The sequence below is a fragment of the Anabrus simplex genome, chromosome 5 (assembly GCF_040414725.1).
Source record: "Anabrus simplex isolate iqAnaSimp1 chromosome 5, ASM4041472v1, whole genome shotgun sequence".
Taxonomy (NCBI): domain Eukaryota; kingdom Metazoa; phylum Arthropoda; class Insecta; order Orthoptera; family Tettigoniidae; genus Anabrus; species Anabrus simplex.
Genome location: NC_090269.1, coordinates 117,383,591 through 117,407,616, shown reverse-complemented (window position 1 = coordinate 117,407,616; position 24,026 = coordinate 117,383,591). Strand labels below are relative to the sequence as shown.

At 38.0% G+C, this 24,026-nt stretch overlaps 1 protein-coding gene across 1 annotated transcript in view; it reads right to left on the bottom strand.

Annotated features, from left to right (window-relative positions):
- Nucleotides 1–24,026, bottom strand: part of Dscam4 (Down syndrome cell adhesion molecule 4) — a 779,777-nt gene that overhangs the window by 63,596 nt on the left and 692,155 nt on the right. Inside the window, exons 26-29 of the mRNA XM_068227782.1 lie at nt 23,588–23,708; nt 22,349–22,447; nt 11,841–12,026; nt 9,661–9,957 (exon numbers count right to left, since the gene is read on the bottom strand). Coding sequence (XP_068083883.1) covers nt 9,661–9,957; nt 11,841–12,026; nt 22,349–22,447; nt 23,588–23,708 — 703 coding nt within the window. The remainder of the gene's footprint in view (nt 1–9,660; nt 9,958–11,840; nt 12,027–22,348; nt 22,448–23,587; nt 23,709–24,026) is intronic.

Below are 24,026 nucleotides of genomic sequence, written 5' to 3'. Positions count from 1 at the left end.
GGAGGGGTGAAAAGGGGTGAAAAATGGGTTGAATGCCTTTAATGAGGATACTTATATCTCAGAAACTGAAAATATTACAGACCTGAAAATTGATGTTTGGGGTCTCCTTTAAAAATAAAGAAACAAGTATTTTTTTGTTTTTGGAAAATCCAATTAATGGGGGGGGGGGGTGAATTTTTAAAATGAGTGTATCTGTATCTCAAAACCTTTGAAGATTATAGATGTAAAAATTGGAATTTAGAATCTCCTTTTAAAATAAAGAAACACGTATTTTTTTGTTTTCAGAAAATCCCAATAGGAAGGGTGGAAAAGGGTGAAAAAAGGGTTGAATACCTTTAATGAGGCTACTTATATTTCAGAACCTGAAGATATTACAGACCTGAAAATTGGTATTTGGGATCTACTTTAGAAATAAAGAAACAGGTATTTTTTCGTTTTTGGAAAATCCGAATAATGGGGGGTGAAAAGGGGGATGAATTTTTAAAATAAGTGCATCTACATCTTAAAACTTTACAGATGTAAAAATTGGTATTTAGAATCTCCTTTAAAAATAAAAGAACTTTTTTTGTTTTTGTTTTCTGTAAATCCCAATAGGACGTGTGTAAAAGTGTGAATAATGGGTTGAATGCCTTTAGAGGATACATATATCTCAGAAACTGAAGATATTACAGAACTGAAAATTTGTATATGGAATCTCCTTTAAAAAAGAAACACGAATTTTTTGTTTTTGGAAAATCCAATTAATGATGGTTAAACAGGAGTGACAAATTGGGGTGAATTTTTTGAAATACTATATCTGCAGAATATCTGAGAAAGGTAAAATGTTACAGATGTAAAAAGTGGGTATTTGGAATCTCCTGTAAATGTAAAGAAACATAGGTGATTTGTTTTGGGAAACTCCACTTAAGAGGAACTAAAAAGGGGTGAAATTTTAAAATGAGAATTTCTACAGTATCATCATCATCGTCATCGGTTTGCCCTTCCAGCGAGCCGGGTAGGGTGTTTGAAAACGAGCGTCTTCCAAAGTTGCCTATTGAAAAACATTTCGTTGTCCAAGACAGATTCCCAATTCCATCCTCTTCTCTCCACGTCTTCCCTCAGTTGGTCCATCCATCTTCTTCTTGGTCTTCCAGCTGGTCTTCTACCTGTTATTCTCTTTTCCAAATAAGCACATGGTAACCTTGTGCTATTCATTTGTTTAACATGTCCAAACCATTTAAGTCTAGATGACCTAAGTCTTTCCTCCATCGATTCATTTAGACCTAGGTTAGATCGGATCTCATCATTTTTCACATGATCAAGTCGGGTCTTTTGGAGGGCAGTTCTAAGAAATTTCATTTCACAGGCTTGAATCCTACTATAATCCTTTGATGTTAGTGTGCAGGTTTCCAGAGAATATGTAAGGATAGGAATGAAATATGACTTGTACAGGGTCATTTTTGTTCTTTGTGGGACTTTCTGATCCCATAGTAGGTGTCTAACGATGCTGTAAAAGTTAGAGCCTTTGGTTACTCTGTTTGTTATTTCTCTCTCAGCTCTGTTATTACTAGCTATTATGCTTCCTAAATAACTGAATTGGTGTACTACTTCAACTTGGTGGTCCTGTATTTTTATGTTGCATTCTGTATAATGTCTGCTGATTTTTAATGCTACTGTTTTTGATGGGTTCAATTTCATTCCATAGTCATCAAACTTCTTACACCATGCATTCAGATTATTTTGCACTCCCTCCTCTGTTTCATCCCATATTGCCACATCGTCTGCAAACACCAGAGCCTGAAGATCTTTATTACCTTTTCCTTTTAGTTCCTTTAAAATGGTATCCATAACTGCTATGAATAGAAGTGGTGACAAGGCACTTCCCTGTTGTACTCCTTTGGTTGTATTGAACCATTCAGAGTGACCATCTCCAATTCTGACACAACTTTTACAATTACTATATAGCATTTGGATCTTCCTAATAAGGTACTCTGGTACACCAAGTTTTCTAAGACTTTTCCAAATAGTTGATCTAGGAACATTATCATACGCCTTTTCAAGGTCCATAAACACAATAATTAGGTCTTTTCCTCTTTCCCAGTGTTTCTCTGCCAACATCCTCAAAGCAAATATCAGATCTGTTGTGCTTCTTCCAGTCCTAAAACCATGTTGTTCCTCTTCTAAGATAGGCTCTAGTGTATCCCTTACTCTGGCTTCAATGATCTTCTCCATAATTTTAAGGCCGTGTGATAGGAGGGTAATGCCTCTGTAATTTTCACTTTTCCTTCTACTCCCTTTCTTAAAGATAGGAACTATCACCCCTTTTGTCCAATCTTCAGGTATTTCATTATCCTTCCATATTGTTCTGAGAACTCTATACAGCCACTGTATTCCAGGTGGACCAGCAGCTTTAATCATGTCAGCTGTAATTTCATCAGCTCCTGCTGACTTACCACTTCTCATCCTGTGGAGAGCTTGCTCTACTTCTGTCCATGTAATTAGGATATCTTCCTCTATTGTTTTCTGTCCTACATCCTCAACAGAGATCTCTTTAGGGCCATTTAGGAGCTTGTCAAAATACTGCCCCATTGTATCCGTGATATCTTTCATATTGCGAACTATATTCCCATCTGCTGTCTCCAGGGCTGTAATTGCTTCTTTATCTGATCTTTTACTTTTAACTATTCCATATATCATTTTCATATTCCCTTTACTGTCTTCTTCCAGTTTAGTTGTAAATTCTTTCCAACTTTTCTCTTTTTCTTCCCGTACAATTCTCTTGACTTCCAACTTTCTGTATCTATATTCCTTTGCTATCTCTTCCAATTTATTGTTGTCTATTTGGTCACTGTTGATTCTTCTGTCAGACTTAGCCACATCAAGAAGTTTTTTGGCTTTATTCCTTTTCATTATGGCTTCTTTCACTTTATCATTCCACCAAGATGTTCTTTTCTCTCTCACTCTTCTGCTTGTTCTTCCACATATTTTATCTGCACTACCAACCAGACTTTCCTTAAAATCATTCCATTCTTCATTACCTTTCTTTGTGTCTGTTATTGGTATTTTAGCTCTGATTTCCTCTTGAAACTGCTGTTTGACTTCCACATCTTTCAATTTCCAGTCTTTAATTCGAGGTTTTTTCTTCTTGTCTACTTTAATAATAGGTTTGGTGACTTTTAGGTCTGCAATGAGGAGTCTATGGTCACTATCAAGGCTCTCACTAGGTATCACTTTTACATCATGCACCTTTTCTCCACTTGACCTATCTGTGATGATAAGGTCTATCACTGATCTATACTGACCGTCCCAACTGTATCTCGTTATCTTGTGGCTATCCCGTTTCTGAAACCACGAGTTCTTCACCAGAAGTTGGTTTCGTGTACATAGATCAAGCAGAAGTTCACCCTCCTCATTTCTATTACCAAATCCATATGGACCAATAATGCCTTCATAACCTGACCTATCAGTTCCTACCTGGGCATTAAAATCCCCAATTATCATTATGTTCTCTTCATCAATGATGTCCTCTAGTTTTTCTAGGAAGCTTGCTTTTTGGTCATCGCTACAACCCTGCTGGGGAGCATAAACTTGGATTACAGTTTGAGTTTCTCCATTTAGGTATATTTTAGCTTTGATTAATCTCTCATTGATGAAGGAGACATCTGTTACACTATCGATGTCTTTATGGAGTATAAAACCAACTCCATTCCTCGCCACTGCAGGATTACCACTCCAGTATAATTTATATCCGTCCTCTAACATTCTTGTGTTGCAACCTTTCCATTTGGTTTCACTCAGCCCTAGGATGTGAATATGTCTACGGTTCATTAAATCCGTGATTTCGTTGCATTTTCCTGTTAGAGTCATAACGTTTAAGGTTCCAATCCGAAGCTTGTTTCTATGATCGGGTCTTCTCGTGCATCTTGAATGAACATCGGACATGACGTCGTCATTAGTTCCAAGAGTACTTGAAGTATTGTCGACATTCAGAATATGTTTCTTTCCGAGGCTCGTTTTCATTTTGAAAGCAACTGCATTGTACTCCTGTACTGACTTGCTAGGCCTAACGTACTAGAGGATTTTCTTTCAGGGTGGTCTCCCTTAGCCTTTGGCAGTCCCCTGCCTCACTGCAAGGCAGCAGCTGATGAATTTATGTGTTATTTCCCACACAAAGGTCACATCTTATCCAATCTTCTAAGGGAAGACTCCTCTGCTCGCAGCTATTGGTTTTCCCTTAGTTTGCCTGGTTTGGTATCGGCCGCCAGACCCTCGGCCAGACAGTCGCAGGTAGTACCGTCTACTGTCGCATACGATAGCAGAATATATTCTGACCTGACACCAACTATCCCAAAAAGCAAGGATGCCTCTTCCGCCAGTTCCGCCGTACCAATGATCTTCATCTCCGCCTTCACTGCCGTTGAGGTCTTCACCCGTAACCCTGAGCTGGGACCCTTCCAGATGGTACACACCGGGTCAGTGTGCTCTGGGACTCACATAGGCAGGGGCGCCACTCCCTGGGTAGGGCTGCCTCCGCAGAGGGTCCCTACCTGCTACCTTAAGAATTTCTACAGTATATCTCAAAAAACTCAACATTACAGAAGTAAAAAATGGTATTTTTTATCTCTATTAAAAATAAAGGAACGTGTATTTTTAGTTTTTTGAAAATACAACTTGGGTGGAGGGGGGGGGGTAAAAGTGACTAAAAATGGTGTTGAATTCTTTTAATTAGGCTACTGATATCTCAAAAATGAAGATGTTATAGACATGAAATTTGATATTTGGAATCTGCTTTTAAAGTAAAGAAACACGTATTCTCGGAAAATCCTATGAGGACGGGGGTGGGTGAAAGAATTGAAAAATTGACTTAATTGTATGAGAATACATACATCTAATAAAAACTAAAGTTGTTACAGACGTGAAAATTGGTATTTGGATCTCCTTTAAAAACAAAGGAAAACGAGTTTTGGGGGAAACCATCTTGTTGGGCGGGAGTGAAAAGGAGCTGAATTCCTTTCATGAGGACACATAAATCAAAAACTGAAGAAGTTAGATTCATGATAATTGGTATTTAGAAGATCCTTTACTATTAAAAAACACGTTTTTTTCCGGAAAATTCACTTAGGGAGGGTGGGAGGGGGAGGAGTGTGAAAGGAAGTGAAAGAAAGTGAATTATTTTTATGGGGATATATATATCTCAAAACTGGAGGTAACAGACGTGAACATTGGTGTTTGGAATCTCCTTTAAAACATAAAGAAACACGCCTTCTTTTAATTTCTGATGGGGTGGTGTAAATAAACTTAACGGCGGTGGGGTGTAAAAGGAGGTGAGACCAATTGATTTTACTGTTCATAATGTACTTATAAGGAGCCTCCATTGCTCAGGCGGCAGCGCGCCAGCCTCTCACAGCTGGGTTCCATGGTTCAAATCCCGGTCACTCCATGTGACATTCGTGCCGGACAAAATGGAGGCGGGACAGGTTTTTCTCCGTTTACTCCGATTTTCCCAGTCATCATTCATTCCAGCGACACTGTCCAATATTTCATTTGTTAGTCATTCATCGACCATTGCCCCAGAGGAGTGCTTCGGCAGCTGGCACAATTCCTATTGTCGCCACTAGATGGGGCTTTATTCATTCCATTCCTGACCCTGTCGAATGACTGGAAACAGGCTGTAGATTTACGATGTACTTATTCTGATCATAAACAGATCATTTTTAATCTTTCCTGGGTTCGTTTTCAACAGCCATCTTTTCCTTTGGAGAACGTTCTTAGATTACAGTAGATTCTCCTGGCATATAAATAAAAATTTAAACACATTTGAAATAAACGATAGGAATGAGATTGACCATAAAATTGTTCACCTCTATAATAAGGTCAATAATGCACAGAAGTATGTCATTCGTATCGCCAGAAATCTCGCACACTTGCCTACACGCGACAATGATGCTGGTCACATTGTCAACAATGACAATGGCAGCAGATGTAATTTACCGCCAAGTAGCAGTCTTGCATCTTGCTGTGGGGTCCAGAACATCTAATAATAATAATAATAATAATAATAATAATAATAATAATAATAATAATATTAATATTAATAAGAATAATAATAATAATGTTCTGGACCGTTGTCAAATGTGTGGACCACGCTGGAAACGGGTCCTGGACGGGTAATGACTAAGAATGCAGTCTGTCGGCGGGTTCAGTACCGCCAAGGCACCCAAGAAGGCACCACGCCGGATCTCGTCAAGGATTTGATCCATATTAAAAATGCTTATAAGAAAAGATGGCAAAGATTTAGGGACCCAACTGACCGGCTGGAATATCTGGACCTACCCTGGGAAGTACGAAATCGATTGCTGGAAAGAAAGATTGAAAAATGGGAGGAAACTTGCTGTAATCTATTAGAAAATGAATCAGATCGCGAAGTTTGGCGGATTCTTGTAGAAAACGAGTTGGATCGCGAATTTCGGCAGATTATATACCTAAAACAATAAGCATTCAATTATAAATTTCAGTATAATACCATTGCGAAGCACGGGTATCTTGCTAGTATGAAATATAACTCAGCTGTCAACTGATATGGCGATGGAACTCTTTCACAGTGCAATAGAGCCAATAGTCACCTATGGTATTGAAATAATATGGGAAAAGCTGTCATTTAGTGACTTAACAGAAATTGAGAAGGTGAAGGCATATTTCATGAAGAGAGTCATGGGAGTGAGCAAGGCATCCCCTTCTAGGCTAGTTTATGTTCTTATGAGGGAAACCTTCTTCATAGAAGACATACGATTAAAACACTCTTCACCAGCTACTAGATCAAGCTAGAAGCTTCAACGACAGAGAGAGGCGAAGAGAGAAGAGATAGAAGAGGAGTTCTACAGTGCAAGCGCTGTATGTGTCAGAAACTGGACTAAAGAAGGTCAAGAGCAAAGGCATGTTGTTACCAGGCTAGCCATACATGGCTTTCACCATTGTATTTGCAGGAATACCATCTTTCATAAACCAAACAATGAGTGCGTTTGCTCCCTCTGTGATCAAAAGTGCAGTTTATATCATATAATGGAATGTCTGAAAAGGGTGAAATCAATTAGCGAATGTAGTAGGGAATACTCTAAAGTTATAAACTGAGAATATAAAAAATTGCTAATTTGTAAATGTTTTTACTATGTTAAGTAATGCTCTTTCGAGCGCACCTTAATAAATTATTAAAAGAACAATGTTGTCTGAGTAGTAGTGGCGAATGCTGCAGAGTGCATAACTTGGTTCAAGCGCAGGTAGCGTTACCATCGTAAGTATACTAAAAATTGTAACACATCAAAATAAATGTTGTAGATTTATTTAAGTTATTTAAGTTGCTTCGGGGATTTAACCCTTTGGATGCCGACCCATAAAAGGTCATCACATGCATAGAATGCCAAGCATGTTTCAATGGATTTTGCATCACTGTATAACAATATTAATAAACATCTCAATTTAAAAGATATGGAGGTAAAATTTGGTACGTGAGCTTGATATACTCCAAAGAATATAAACATGTGACTTGCATTTCAAAAAACAAAATTTCGTGGAATGCTGTGCACAAAAATATAATTTTTTTTATTGAAGAAAGGAAAAACATAATTTGAAATTAATTAGCACATTTTACACTAAATTCAAAGTGACTAAGTGAAGATATTTAATCTTTACTCTTATCTGGGATAATATATACCAATTTATATTGTTAATGTAGGTGTACCTTCCAATTTATAAACTAATTTCCAAAAACGTTGAACATGTGGAGAGAAAGACACCAGCAGTGTAACCTGTCAACGAGTGGATATTTTATGAATTTTGGGAGAATAATAGTAATCATTTAAGAGAAACGTGTCTAGTAGCAGTATTTGTTACTACAGAACAGTTCAGAAGATAAGAACAACATACAAAATCAACTGATAGTGTCAGGAATGAAAGTGTAAAGAACAGATTAAAAAATTATATGGGTGGAGCATCAGGTTGAGGTAATTGTTTTGGCCCTGGAATTTCATAAAAATGGTGGGGATGAACAACATTACTTTCAGGGAATGTGCCTTCAGTCCAAGAATCATCTAATTCATTGTCATTTTCTTTAGCACTGTCACTGTCATTTTCATTAGCACTGTCACTACGAATCCTTGACATTGCATGAAATGTTGTAAGTCCATTAGCCAATGGCACAGCTCCATCATTCTCTGAAGACCCAGAAACATCATAATCATCACTTTCACTAAAATTAGAGTCACTTACATTTTCAAAGCAACCCAAAAGTTCCTCAATTTCTTCTCCTGAAATAAGCCTATGTGACAACATGCCTTGTTGTGATAAATGTACTATTTACAACTTTACTACGACCTAAGTAAATTGCTAAGTAACTATAACTTCAGTACAAATAATAATAAACTTAATATATTACAATAAATAACTCAAATGCGTCAATTAGAAGGTAAAATTGTTGAAGAAAAATCACAACACATGGACATAAACAAACAAGGAGGCTGCCATATTGGATCATAGACGTCAAGGGCTCACATATCATACACTCACTAGCAAAAATGAAGCTAGGCCTATGTCAGTGACATATAATGACATAAGAAGGAATTACAAACATTCTACTTTCTTTCTACTTGATTTGTGGCACAATCTAGCGCCCTACTGCGTAACTACACCACTTATAATAGGGTGCCAATTGAATCGGCATCCTGGCATTTTTCGTACAGAATGTAAGTGCCGATGCATCAGCATCTTGACACTATAAGAGTTAAAACTCTGCTAAATACCAATGCAAACAAGAAAATATTATAAAGGTTATAGCTGAAAAAATATTTTAACGAGGTTGTATCTGGAGATATAACCGCTATATTGGGAACACTGCTACATTGTACAGTGCAAAGAATGCACACCAAAACATGGTCGGTAGATGCAGAGTAGGTTTCGCCCCTTGGGTTTCGTTCCTTAAGAGGCCATGGCTTGCCTGTGGTCCAACAGCTCTGTACTCTGACCGGCCAATCGAGCAGAGGAAAGTTGGCCACGGTTCTACCGTGACTCTATGCCTCTGCTTTCGGGAGATGGGCCTGGGGCACAGTGCCGGACTTCATGCCTGGCCCCACCTGTCGACTGTCCTGAGAATGGTTTTCCATCATTTTCCATTCTCCTGCACTAAGGCAAATGCTGGGACACATTTCCTTCACCATAACAAATCTCCCGGCCTGAGAGATGGCGTCGCCATCTAAGAGGCCCGCCTCCCCCTTCAGGGCAGGAATGAAAACGTTTGGTAGTAATAGTAGTACCAAAACATACTGGTGCCGTTAAGCAGGCTGCGTTTACAAACTATCACATGTCTGGCAGAGTGTGTTGGTGTGATAGAAATATATTTTTCCTGAGTCAAACACAAAATTGGCATAAAAATCACAATTAAACACTATGAAATGGATAAAATTATACTTGTGTAATATCATGACCAGTGAGAGATTCAGCTGCCTCAGCAACATTCTTCTTCTTTTTGAACCATGGAATATCAGTCCATTATATCCCTTATTATACTAGCAGAAATGTTATAATAAATGTAAACATTAAAAGAACCTCCAATTAATACATGAACAGTAGAGACTACTAAAAACCAATGAAAAACTCTATTCCTTCCACAGCTTTACTGACATTTACACTTACCTCCCTCTGCAGTGAGTGTTGTGAAATTATAATAAGCCACTGTCGATCCAGCATTGTTGTGTGCCGTGACTCTTAAGTGGTATTTAGATGCTGGTGTGAGGTCTACAATGCTATACACTCTTTCTGTTGGCTGCACATTGTTGGAGACTAGCGACCAGTCATATGAGCGCTGGGCATCACGATACTCGATAATAAAATAGAGAATTCCACAGCCGCCATCACCCCATGAGTCCAACCACAGTGTTACTACCGTAGAGTTTACTGTCAGAAACTGGGACTGCTTGGGTTTCACTGGAACTGAACATACATCAGTGGTTACTCATTTGCTGGAGCAATTTTAATTTTATTGTCAATTCAATTTGAAAACCGCAGAGTTTTAAATAATTATAAACATAATGTTGAGAAGGAACAAGCTACCCATTACTGAATTATTTTGTAAAATATTTGTCTACTGAAATAAGATCATAGTGAACATTAAACATCTGTTGATCTAGTCTTTCTGACAATCTAACATGAAAACAAGAAAAGAAAACTTAACTGCCAGAGAAAAATGAGGGCAGGTCATATGGCAAGCTGTGACCTCAATTAGACCTTAACTCTAATGTAACCTGGGAGTCAAGAAGGAGTGTCGACCAGCCCCAAGCAAAATGACAACTGCCATATGGGGAGAAACTAGATGCAGACACCCTAGCACAGAGGGCATAATAGAAAATAGCATAAGATACTGAAGTTATCTGTTAATGATGGGGGCAGGGTAACCATTAATTATAGTTTTAGGAATACAATTCAAAATATTCATCTTTTACTTGAACACAAGACTTTAATCTTCCTGGCCATGCATAGATCATGTCACGCACGATGTTCATGGGGTAATTGGCTACAGCGGTCTTCAAGGCTATTTTTAGGCTGTCAATATTAGAATGTCTTTTCTTGAAGACCATTTCCTCAAGCACTGGCCACAGTTTGTAATCCCAAGGATTGAGATCTGAACTCAATTAAACATCTATTGATCTAGTCTTTCTGATCTGTTCTGACCTTTGGCCTGTTCTGTTGAAAACTTAGATTCCAAACAAGGTATGATTTAAGACCTTTATCACAGAAGCTCCATGTTTTGATTCAGTTTAGTGGATGTTTTGACACCTTTCTCTCAGAAGTGAATGTCCAAAATGCCACTGCAAGGATCTCCCCACCAAACCATTGACTTTTGGAGCTACCTGACGAGCTGTGACTATCTGGGTTACAGACACAACAGTTTTGACGGTTAAAGCACTCTTCAATTGTGAAAACCTTCTCATCAGTAAACAGAACATTCCTATTAGCATGTACCATATCAGTAGGAGTTGGCAGGTAGTCATGAAGCTGACCAACTAGCTAGGGAATACATCATACTGAGTAAAAATGAAAATGATAAACATCTTTAACTGTAAAATGAAGTGTCAAGAAACACCTCAAAGAACAAATCAAAAGTAATAAGGAGACTAGAAAAAGAAAAGGTATAGATTTGTATAAAAATGAGAATATGAGTCCTGTAAATTTTTTTTTTTTTTACAAGTTGTTTTACATCGCACCGACACAGATAGGTCTTATGGCGATGATGGGGCAGGAAAGGGCTAGGAGTGGGAAGGAAGCAGACATGGCCTTAATTAAGGTACAGCCCTTGTCTGCTGTGAAAATGGGAAACCATGGAAAACCATCTTCAGGTCTGCCGACAGTGGGGTTCGAATCCACTTTCTCCCAAATACTGGATACTGGCCGCATTTAAGCGACTGCAGATATCGATCTTGGTACCTGTCAAACAATGGTCATGCCAACCTTGTCACTGATTTATATGTATGCTGTCGTATTACGATAAGGAAAAATTAGTTTCAAATTTACTATAGAAAACTTAGGACAAATAATAAAATTTAGAATAATTTTTAATTTGGCATTGATTTTTAGAAGGATGTTAGTTTCAAATTTTCAGAGGTACAAATGAAAATAATGTCTCATTAAAAGAAGCATTTAACAAAGTGTAGGCAAGAAGATAACATTTTATGTGTGGAGTAACATGGATAATATCTTCAAAATCTGCAAGAATACTAAGTAGGTTAAAAGTGATATCCTAATTTGGTGCACTTACAAGATTCAAAAAATCTTGGAATGCCAGAATATCATATCTGTGTTACATGAGTTTATTTTACCTGTGCCTTTGGTGTAAGCATTGGCAATATCACAGGGCAATCCAGTTCCAATTTTGTTATATGCAGTGATGTACAATTGATATCGGGTACCACACCACAGGTTATGAAGCATATGGGAGTCTGCCTTGGCCTCAATCTGAAGCTCTTCCCAGTCACCATGGTCTCTTTTGTAGTTGATTACATAACCTGTAGAAAGTAATGCATTACATTTTAATTAGGTATCAAACTAATGGTCATATGACAGATGAAATTGTGTATTTATTTATGAATAATAATAATAATAATACATAATTAAAAAGTGCATGCACAAATACAGGGCAAACAATAACTCGGCATTGATTGATTTTCAGTTATTAGAAACAAGCAATCTGCTGGTTGGATGTGCAAAAAAGGTATGTGGTACAACGTCAGGAAATGTGAAAGACACTGGTGGAATGATAAGGTAAAGATTAAAGTGAAGGAAGAGAAAATGGCATGGAAAGCATGGAAAACATCTAACACTGAAGAAAGTAGAAGAAAATATGTGGAGGCAAAGAATTTGACCAAGAAAGTAGTGGAGGAAGAAAAGAGGAAAAGCTGGGCCTTATGCATATAGAAATTGAGAGATGATATGCAGTGCCACAAGAAATTATTGTATGGTATCTTAAGAAACAAAAAGAGAGATCAAGTAAACCCCAGATTATTGAATGATAAAAGCGACATAATATTAAGAAAGCCAGAAGAAATAAGAAATAGATGGAGAGAGTATTTTCAGAAGTTGCTGAACATGAGAACTGATGACAATTATTCAATGGACGACCAGGAAAGGCAATTAGTTGATAAATAAATGGATAAAGAAATTACAATGAATGAAATTGAAATGGCAGTAAGAAAGTAAAGAATGGAAAAACTGCTGGAATAGATGAAATTTCAGTGGAGATGATAAAGGCAGCTGGAGCTGTAGGCCTGCAGTGGACAATATCAAGTTCTCAGGAGTATCTGGGAGAATAAGGAGGTCCCTGAGGATTGGCAAAAAGGGAATAATCATCCCAATTTTCAAGAAAGGCGATAAAAAGTATTGAAGAACTACAGGGAAATTACTCTGATATCCCATGTTGTTAAGATAATGGAGAGGATACTGGAAAGTAGGATAAGGTTGAGAGTTGAAAATCAGATACAGGAAAATCAGTTTGGTTTCAAAAGTGGAAGGTCAACAATAGAGCCCATTTTCATTATGAGACAAGTAATGGAAACGCAATGGGGGTATGGGAATGATATGGTGATGACATTCATTGACATTGAAAAGGCATGACAATGTCCCCAGGACTAAAGTTTGGGACAGTCTGGTCCAAAAAGGAATTGGACAGGGATTAATAAAAATGATCATGGCAATGTACAAGGAATGTTGTAGTTGCATCCAAACACAAGTTGGCAGGACAAGTTGCTGCAAAATCATTAGTGGGCTGAGACAGGGAAGCGTTCTATTGCCAATCCTGTTTACAGTAGTAATGGATGACAGCAAAAGCAACATATGGAGGATGAGAAATAAACATCATGTTATTTGCAGATGATATCGTGATTTAGGGAGAAGAGGACAGTTGGATGTGGTGAATGGGAAGATCGAAGAATGTGGATTGAAAATAAGTGTAGAAAAGAGTAAATTTCTTGTTATGACTAGAGAGGAGAAAAAAGAGAAAGGTCAGATTAGACTTGCAGACAAGCCCCTGGAAGTAGTGGAGATGTTCAAATACCTGGGGAGTGAATTAATGGTGAATGCTCACCTGGATGCTGAGATTAGTAAGAGGATTCAAGCTGGAAGCTGTTTCTATCATAGTGTAAGAAACATGTTACGGGACAAAGATGTGCCATTGGAAGCAAAAGAAACTATGTACAGGATGTATTATGTACCAGAACAACTTACGGAGCAGAAACTTGGACAATGACAAAGAAAGATGAGAGTCGAATACAGGCAGCCGAAATGAAGTTCTTGAGGAGTATGATACAGAAGAGTAGAAGAGACAAAATGAGGAATAAGAAAATTCGGGAAGAAATTGGAGTGGTAAAAATGAATGATAGAATAGCCGACTAAGATGGTTTGGGCACATAAAGCGAATGAGTGATGAAAGAATGCCATGGATGGAAATGTGATGGAAATGAAAATGCAAGGAAGGATAGGCCATGGATAACCACGAATGAGATGTAAGGACACAATCCAACACAATATTATAGAAAGGACTGGGACACAGTGTTGGAGGAGGAGTAGTGGAAAGACCAAAGAAAGTGGAAAGGAAGGATATTTGACACTATCCAGCTACAGCTGGATAAAGGGGAATGATGATGAGAAACAAGGAATCAAACCTGTTTCATGGAAAAATAAAGTGGGCTCTTGGAAAAAATGTTTTTGGTGATTTCTTTAACTGAAATACACAAGTTCTTGTAGGTTTTCTTAATACAGTAAGTGATCCCATTTCAAATGTCTTTATTCCATTCCATCTTTCCATTTTTAAAGTAATTTACATGATTATTTTGATTTTTTGTTGTTTTATCATTTCTTAGATCTTTAAGCTGAAATGCATGCAAATCAAATCCTCCTCTAAGCACATATCAAACCATACTGACTGAAAAATGCTCCTAATACCCCAAGTTATGTCGCAACCATGTGATGTTTCATTCAAAATATGTCACTCAGCATGGTCTTTCTGATGCTCAATTCTGGTGCTAATTGACAACAGAGGGAGTACTTGTAGTAGATTTCTTTAAGTCATCCATTAGGTAGTAAGTATAAAATGCCCTTGACAACACGCGGAGTGACATGTTGGTTGAGGTATTTTTTGTAGTATCAACATGCAGTTGACTCCTCTTCATTTGGATATAAATGCTAGGATGTTCCCTCTAAGTGATATGCACCGTTTTCACGTGAACTATGAAGAAAATGGACGAGGGTTACCAATGCGTGGTTGATGTCAGTTAAGGAAGCTAGACAAAGAACATCAAATCATATCAGACTATGCACTGTCAACATTGGGACAATGACAGGCCAAAGCCTAGAAGTGACCACCTATTTGAAGCAGTGGAATGTAGATGTATTCAAGGAAACAGACAGGTAGGTGCAAAATAAAGAGATATTGGAGAAGCTACAAGCTAATCTATTATGGTAAGGAAAGTGCAAATGGTGTAAGTTTGATAGTAATACGCATCAGCAACTGCCTAATGCTACTAGAGGTCAGTTTGGGGAGCAGTTTAATTCAAGTTGTGACATGCTATGCCCCACAGACGAGCTGTTTTGATGATGAGAAAGATCAATTTTGGAATGACCTCAAATCACACATCCAAGCCGTTGATGATAGTGAAATTCTTTTCATTGTGGCGTTCTTAATGGTCATGTTGGTGACATGGACATAATGGCAAGGGGTGGATTTGAATAAAATCATTGAGGATATGGATATGGTTGCTGAAACAATGATGATATTTGAATCCTATAATTTGCTGAAGCATGGGATCTTCTGTGACAAGCACTTTTTTTTTGTTTTGTTTAGAAAGGCAGAATTCATGCCTTATCACTATATGTATGTTCAGTCTTCAGCCCTAAGGCTGGTTGGATCCTCAACAGCTCAGCCATCAGCTGTCGTAGATGGCCTAGGCACCACTGGAGAGGCGTACTAGGGAAATTAGGAGTGATGTAGTTTCCCGTTGCTTTCCTCACTGAGCCAGAAGTTGCTATTGCATATCAGTCTGCCAAGCCCACTGAAATGCATGCACCAACCAACTCTATGAGCAACATTTTCACACCATTCATAGCAGGGACTGGCTGCACAAGGAATGACATTACTAGCATCGCTCATACCTCAGTCACTTTCATATTGTCTAAGACAGAGACAGATCAATGAAAGTAACAAAATTGCTCTAGCCCATACCAGAAGACATAGTGCACTGTAAACACTAGGTCCTGCTAGCAAAGGCATTAGAGACGGGAATTTGCCTATTTGCCTATTTTATTCCTGTGGTCAGAAACATACGCTTTTGAGCCATAAATCTGTTTTGGTGTCATTTTAGCTATATTTTGTTGGTTTTATTGTGCTTATAAATGCCTATTTCAGGAGTGTGTGCCTATTTGGAGTATAATTGCCTATTTGATGCCTTTTAACTGTATTTTTTAAAAGCCGATTTTCTTCCAGCGCATTATATTATAGCTAGTGCGCTCGACAGAATCATCTTCTCTTTTCTCAATATCTTTTTACTCCACGAACAAAAATGGGAATTCTCAGAAGTCACCAGAAATTGTTCTAGGGAAATTTCCATCAGGAGAAACAAGGAATAATTTGACCTCGAAGCCTTCAACCCCTCCAACCTCCTAAGACATATGCGAGAACCAGTTAGCGTCGAACTGTTGCACAACCCATATGCCCTGTACCTCCCTTTCGATGCGAACTGTTGTACGTGTACGCTTTACTTTCAGAACGTGTTGTGATTTATTGTGAAGTGGAAGAAGAAGAAGAAGAAGAAAAAGAAGAAGTGTGTTTGCGGCAATACCCAAAGAAAAATCGTGGAAGTCCTACTGGCTGAAGCAGTGGATCACAGGGGATCCCAATTTCACTACGGATGGAAGGGTAGTCTGTCAAGAAGCTAGCTGTAAGGAGGTAAGTTCGTTTGTTCCTTATCTTTTTTGTGATTGAGAACTATGATCGCATTTCATTGTAGCATATAATAGGCTTATTAATTTACGTATTGTGGCAAATTGTTTTGTTGCAATGATGTATTAGTCGTGAACTTTCAATAATTTATATTGCTAAAATGTAAATAATCATTAAATTACTGAACGAGGAGTTAGAATGCCGGTGTTCTCTTGTCACAGAATGGATGAAAATTGAATAGGTATTTTGAACTATGATTCATTTCCTGTGAAAGAGATTTACAACTGAAATGCAATTTTTAAAACTCCCTTTAAAAATCGTGAATTCTATTGTACTTCAGCTACAGTAAGCCTTCGCGAAACACAGGTTGCAGATCCAATGTAGCCCAGCTAGGACTATGCCACAGCGTGTTTTACAAGGTTGCCAAGACTATCTTTACACGACCGGGCCAGCGAAAATATCGTTGGTCTGGATTGGTGAGGTCGGGGGGGGAGCAAAGAGAGTCTGAGGGGCGTAAGCTCCCTGGTTAACAAGCCTCTAGAATCCCCTCTAGAGTCTTGTTAAATTGTGACAAAAATAATTTTTTTTTGCTAGTGGGTTTACGTCGCACCAACACAGACAGGTCTTATGGCGACGATGGGATAGGAAAGGGCTAGGAGTGGGAAGGAAGCAGCCGTGGCCTTAATTAAGGTACAGCCCCAGCATTTGCCTGGTGTGAAAATGGGAAACCACGGAAAACCATCTTCATGGCTGCCGACAGTGGGATTCGAACCCACTATCTCCTAGATGCAAGCTTACAGCCGTGCGCCCCTAACCGCATGGCCAACTCACTCGGTAAAATAAGGTTTATCGGGCGAGTTGGCCGTGCGCGTAGAGGCGCGCGGCTGTGAGCTTGCATCCAGGAGATCGTGGGTTCGAGCCCCACTGTCGGCAGCCCTGAAAATGGTTTTCCGTGGTTTCCCATTTTCACACCAGGCAAATGCTGGGGCTGTACCTTAATTAAGGCCACGGCCGCTTCCTTCCAACTCCTAGGCCTTTCCCATCCCATCATCGCCATAAGACCTATCTGTGTCGGTGCGACGTAAAGCAAGTAGCAAAAAAAAAATAAGGTTATGGGCGCATGTTACGACAATTTCAAATTACGCGGTTTTTAATTTTCAACAAGGTGTGGCGGCCTTGTGGGCACACATTATGCAGGATCTATTACAAGCAACAGGAAATAGTCTTCATGACAGCTGACCAGGCTGACCAAAGCCGGCGAATAGAAACAAATAAAATGTTCACAAATCTGAGATTTATAGTGCCTCTGTTTTCATTCTTCTAAAGTAAGATAGGGCCAGCTTGGTGAGTCCTTGGCAAGCATAAAGAATGGATCTCTCTTCTACGCTACTCCAGTATCGCTTCAAGTCTTTTTTATTATATTTTTCACCCGGTGAACTCGACACGATACTGCCAAATTATAACTGAAAATCCTTGAGGACATATTTCCATGTAAATTACTAATTACCTTGTTCCTACTTTAAAGTTCTGTACTTCTAGAAACATCATCTCTAATATTTTTTTAATGAAACAAATGCATTATATGCTAAGCATTATTGTCAATTAGCCCAACTGTAGAAATTTAAGAAATTGGGACAATGCAATTTATGTCAATTTTATTATTTTTCATATCAAATGTGAGAAAAATGCCTCATATTTCAACTTATAAATACTGCGATGCATCTGATACGAGTATAAAAATCTGTATAAACGCAGCCTTTCTACCAGTCCACTTGGGGCAGCGACCAACAACCATTTTCTTCAGACCTAAGCACTGCAGTGTTGGGAGATAATATGCCTCCGCATAAACTGGAGCATCTTCAAATTTCAACAAGCTGCTGGGAGAATTCACCAAGTTGGAGAAGAGTGGCATGCCCCTGGTGGAGTCATTTAGGATTCTGGAAGAAGACAGTGGAAGTTTTGACCGAGCCTCTAGGAAGGCAGCGGCTGTCAGTGAAATAAAACCAGATGAAGGGACTTCATTGAAGTTTTGTCCAATCACTTCATGTGATGTTGAGAGATCTTTCTCTCAGTACAAAAACATTATGCATGAGAGGAGAACAAGATTGTTACCGGAAAACATTGAAACGTTGCTTGTAAATTCCTTTTATAGCAATTGAGTGTGTTATTAAATTATAAGTAATATTTCATGCCTATTTTGTTGCCTATTTTACACGTTAATGCCTATTTAAATGCCTATTTTGTCTAATTTAAGAGCCTATATGCCTGCCTATTTTAACTTTTTAGTGCCTATAATTCTCATCTCTACTTATCACTTACTATAGTGGAAGCAAATGTCCAAAATTGACTACTGGATGATGAGATGAAGAGACCTTGTGATGGTCAAGGATACGAAAGTGGTCCCATATGACAGTGTTGCTCCTCAACATTGACTACTTACACTAAATGCCTCAGTCTGTATAGATTATGTATCTGCGAGGTCCAGCATGAAGACTGAACACATTAAATGGTGGGGACTAGTAGAACATCAGGCTACCATCAAAGCAGCATTGAAATCATCAGTTTCAATTTTTTCAATGTCATCCTTAGACAACAGCTAGAACACACTGTTTGAATCCATCAAGACATGTGCCATATCCACCCTAGGTGTCACCAAACCAAATCCACACCTTAGTGACAAGCAGAACTGGTGGTGGAATGATGATGTGCACCAAGCAACCAGGGAGGAAAAGGCTGCTTATAAGACTTGGCATCAAACATGCAGCATAGACGATTTAGAAAGGATATAGTTGCCGAAACAATGATGACATTTGAATCCTAGAATTTGCTGAAGCATGGGCTCTTCTGTAATAAAGACCTTTTTTTCTGAAAAGCAGAATTCACACCTTATCACTTACTATAGTGGAAGCAAATGTCCAATGGCTCTTAAATCCATGGCAAAATGATCTGTACCAACTGCAAAAGCAGCACAATACAACGTCATCTATGACATGACCAGCTGTATAAGCCTGGTAGTACGAATAGAATCCACTTATTTGCCTGTGCTCATGATCATCCCGGACAAGATCTAGGTCTGTTATCAATGTCAAAGACACAAAAGGGATATGACATACTACGTCACTGGAAGGAGTATTTCGAGGATACATATAACAAGGAGTTTCCTCATTCACCTCTACCTACAGCTGATCCAATTCACGGTCCATTGCTCACTATCACTACAGAAGAAGTGTCCACTGCCATCAACAAAATAAAGTCTGGGAAAGTCCCAAGTGAAGATGATTTCTGGGCCGAAGTATAGAATCTTCTTGAAGAACAAGATGTAGTATGGCTTTCTAACTTCTTTAACAAGATTATTAGGGAAGATACAGTACCCAAAGCCTGACAGACCAGTATCACAATTCCAATTTGGAAAGGAGAAGGAGATATACATGATCTCTCAAATTATAGGCCAATCTGCCTCTTGTTCCATACTATGAAAACATTTTAACGTGTTTTCGTTGCGAGATTACGAACCATCATCACTGTGGCTTTGTTAAAAACAGTGAAACAAAAAAACGCCATCCATGCACTTTTTCTATTGATGAAAATGAAAAATGCCATGGTTAGTTGTTAGTACTGCCTTGTCAATACAACAACTAACTGTGGCAATTTGGATGACCTTAGTCAATTGAAGACCAAAAATGGTCAAATTTATTGATATTGATAGAAAGACACCATGAGAAAAGGAAGGCAGTTCACTTGGCCTTTCTTGATTTGAAAAGGCGTTTGATAGGGTACTACATGATCTCATTTGGCTGGCAATAAGACTACACAATGTACCTGAAGTCTATGTCAACCAGGTGAAACTTCTGTACAGAAAGTCCCAAAGTTCTGTATGGTGTGCAGCAGGAATGTCTGGTACCTTCCAAATCAATGTTGGTGTGAATCAAGGATCAGCCCTGGCTCCATTGCTCTTCTCTTCATACTCTGCATGAATACCATCATAAATGACATCCACACAAGGTATCTGTGGACGTTATTAAATGCTGACTACGTCATGCTAGCTAACAAGACATGTAAGGGCCTCAAACAGCAAGTACAAAGGTGGATGATGCATCTCTAAGAATTTGGGATGAAATTAATTTGGGAGTACCTGGAATGCAGTAACCAAACTGATGGCATGATCTCTATGTGTGAGGTTCAATTTAATAAAGTAACTCAATTCAATACCTAGAGTCATGCATCACCTCAGACTGTTGTACGATTCCTGATATTAAGGCAAGAGTCAGTGTCGCATGGATGAAATGGCACCAGATTACTGGAGTCCTGTGGAATAAGAAAATTCCATTGCATCTAAAATCTACCACACAGTGATCAGATCGGTGGCCCTTTATGGATCTGAATGCTGGCCTACAACATCGAAGCACAAACAGGCACTTCATGCAATGGAAATGAAGATGCTGTGGTGGTCCAATGGCTTGACTCAACTAGACCATATCAGGAATGATGCTGTGCGGAAGAAGTTCACAGTTGCCCAAATCACAGAGAAAATGCATGAATCACGCCTGAAATAGAATGAGCATGTACTCCGTAGCAGTGAAATCTCAGTTGCAAAGACTGTCCTTCAACTGAACGTGGAGGGTTGCCAACCTCGAGGGCGACCTCAAATGTGCTGGCTAGACCGGGTAAGAGATGACATGCAGCTCACCAAACTCAGCCCCTGGGATGCTATAGATCGACTGAAGTGGACAAAGTATTGCAAGATGCAGACCCCACATAAGTGTGAAAATGCAAAGAAGATGAGGATATAACATTTTAGGTGCAGCAAATCTATTTGCTCTTTTTCCTGAAATATAGCCATCCATTTCTGATAATCATACTGAAGGGAACACAAAATTACATGACATAATTGGAAGCACCAATGAAGCCACCAAGGAATCAATTACTAAGATGTTTGCTCTGTCTTGCAGCATTGTCAATCATAACAGGTATGATATGACTAAGAATTTATTAACTTGTGTACTTAAAAACTTTACCGATGCTTGAAGCAATGAAGCACAATAATCAAGGAGAGTATTTAGTTCTTAAGATGACTGTCAAAGAACAACAGTCCTATGCCAAGTAGTTATAGCGTTATCAATGAGGTTGTAAATTCTCCACTTTGCAGAGATTGCTTTATCTGAGAGAAACACATTTTGCTCTTAACTGTCCTTTTTACCTTGCTTCTGTTTCTCATATTTAAACTTAGGGATAAAAAAACCAGCTGTTATATATCTAATAACAGAGACCACCCATGTCTTAACAGATAAACAATGCCGTTAAGATCAGGCTTGAATAGCAATTTACCAAATTTTCCACTTGGACCTGGTCGTATTAAAATTGACATCAGATGTGAAGGGAGACAAATTTTATTTTTTCAAACTATTGCAATTTATAGATTAAATATGTTGTGGATATGTACTGTTTTATAGTTCTTAATAGTTATATAGTTTTAAATCTGTCTGAAAATGTATTAAATCTAAAAGTCTAATGGTCTAATGGTAATTTTATCTATTATATGTATGAATTATTTCAAACTTGAAATATACTGACCAAGAACAGGACTTCAAAATGTTTGTAAATTTATAGTGAAAATATATTCAATATTACACCTTTTATAAAAAGATTCAATATAGAAGAAAGCTTAATAACTTCTGAAAAGCTCATTTTAACTACCTACCAACTTAAATTCTTTAATTTCCCTCAAACCAAAATTTTGTGTTTTTATGGTATTATTATATATTTCTGCAGAACATTAAGTGCTAATGCAAATAAAGTTTTAAATCTGTCTGAAAATGTATTAAATCTAAAAGTCTAGTGGTCTAATGGTAATTTTATCTATTATATGTATGAATTATTTCAAACTTGAAATATACTGACCAAGAATAGGACTTCCTCCATGATGTTTATCTGACCACTGGAGGTGGAGGCTATCTGCATATGAAGCAACAACACTGAGATTTGGAGGATCTGGGGGAACTGAAAAGAAAGCATTAAATACATTTCTTAGGTAAATACCGTTATGTCTGTAAGTTATTACTGTAAAAATTTGACCTACAGCAAGTGCAATTTAGTTTGTGTTCTCTTCCTGTATGTATTCCTGAAATTCCCCCCCATTTTGTACTTCTCTCTCTTCTTTAGTATTCATGCTGATGTTTTCCTATTGTACCCTTTCCTGATCAAGAATAGTGTGGATAACTACCCTCTTGTTATTTCTTTTCTTTTTTTACTACTTGTTTAACATCGCACTAACACATCGAAGGTTTTTGGCGACGGAAGAATGGGAAAGGACTAGGATTGGGAAGTTAGTGGCCATGGTATTAATTAAGGTACAAACCCAGCATTTGGCTGGTGTGAAAATAGTGTAGTTTTGAAAGCAAAAACAAGATTTTAATGGGCAAGAAGAAATAGACTAGAAAGAATTGAGTTTGATGAGGACATAGCCCAAATGTGAAAGAACAGTTATTCTTTTCTCCCTTTCTGTTACTCCCACTACCTGTTAGATTGCCCTGTCCCTTTTATAACTATTTACAACTTTTCCTTCCTTGATGTATAATATATTATTTTACATTACAGTACATTTACATTAAACATTATATTACATTACATTAAACATTATACAAGCCCTGAGTAACCAAGACATATTATCCAAGAGTAAACTGCAGGTAAAATATACTACTTTTCTTGCAATTCATAAAAGCTGTCATAAAAGTGCTATGCTACTCTGAGTGCATAAAAAGAATAAATGGTAAAGTTTTGTTTGATGATTGTGCATGTATTTGCTTGTATGTAATAACAGTGACTGATATGGTGTCACAAATGGCTAATTAAGAAATAATATATATTCATGAATATGTAAGTCACTTCTCAACAATAAACAAAAGAATTTCAAAAGTAAAATTGTGCCATAATAACTGGCAAAATTGTTCATGTCTGCAAATGCTATTCACAGTGACAACATGAATCCATATCATCTGCGTTTTCAGGTATCAAAGACTATGCTGGACTATATTATGTTTCATATTGAGGTTGCATGTTAGGTATTTTATAACTTGCTGATAAGCAGACATAACTTTAATTTATATACCTGGAAAAATACCAAAATAAGGCTATATTTACCTTTGACTTGAACACTGTAAACAATTTCATCTCGACCATGCACATTTTCCACACTACAGGTGTAGTTCCCTTCATCACTGTGTTGTATTTCCCGGATAAGAAGAGATCCATCTTTATTTATCTGAAATTTTGAACATATATTTCTCCACCATATTCAATAAACATGACTATCATTAATAAAGCAATAGTTCCATGATAAATATAAGAAAGGATCAAAATAAATGTCTTAGTAAAGAAGGGAAATAAAATACACTGGAAGAAAATGCAATCCCAGCAGCAAAAAGAAGTTGTGCTAGATAAATGAAATTTGGGAGGCATATCTGCACATCTGAACGGTGGCGACTACTCAAATTTTGTGCTCAGTTGCTGGAGAATGGTGCTAGTTCCGTTACTATGACTTTGCAAAGCAAGTTTGCTTTAAACACACGCTGTACACTTC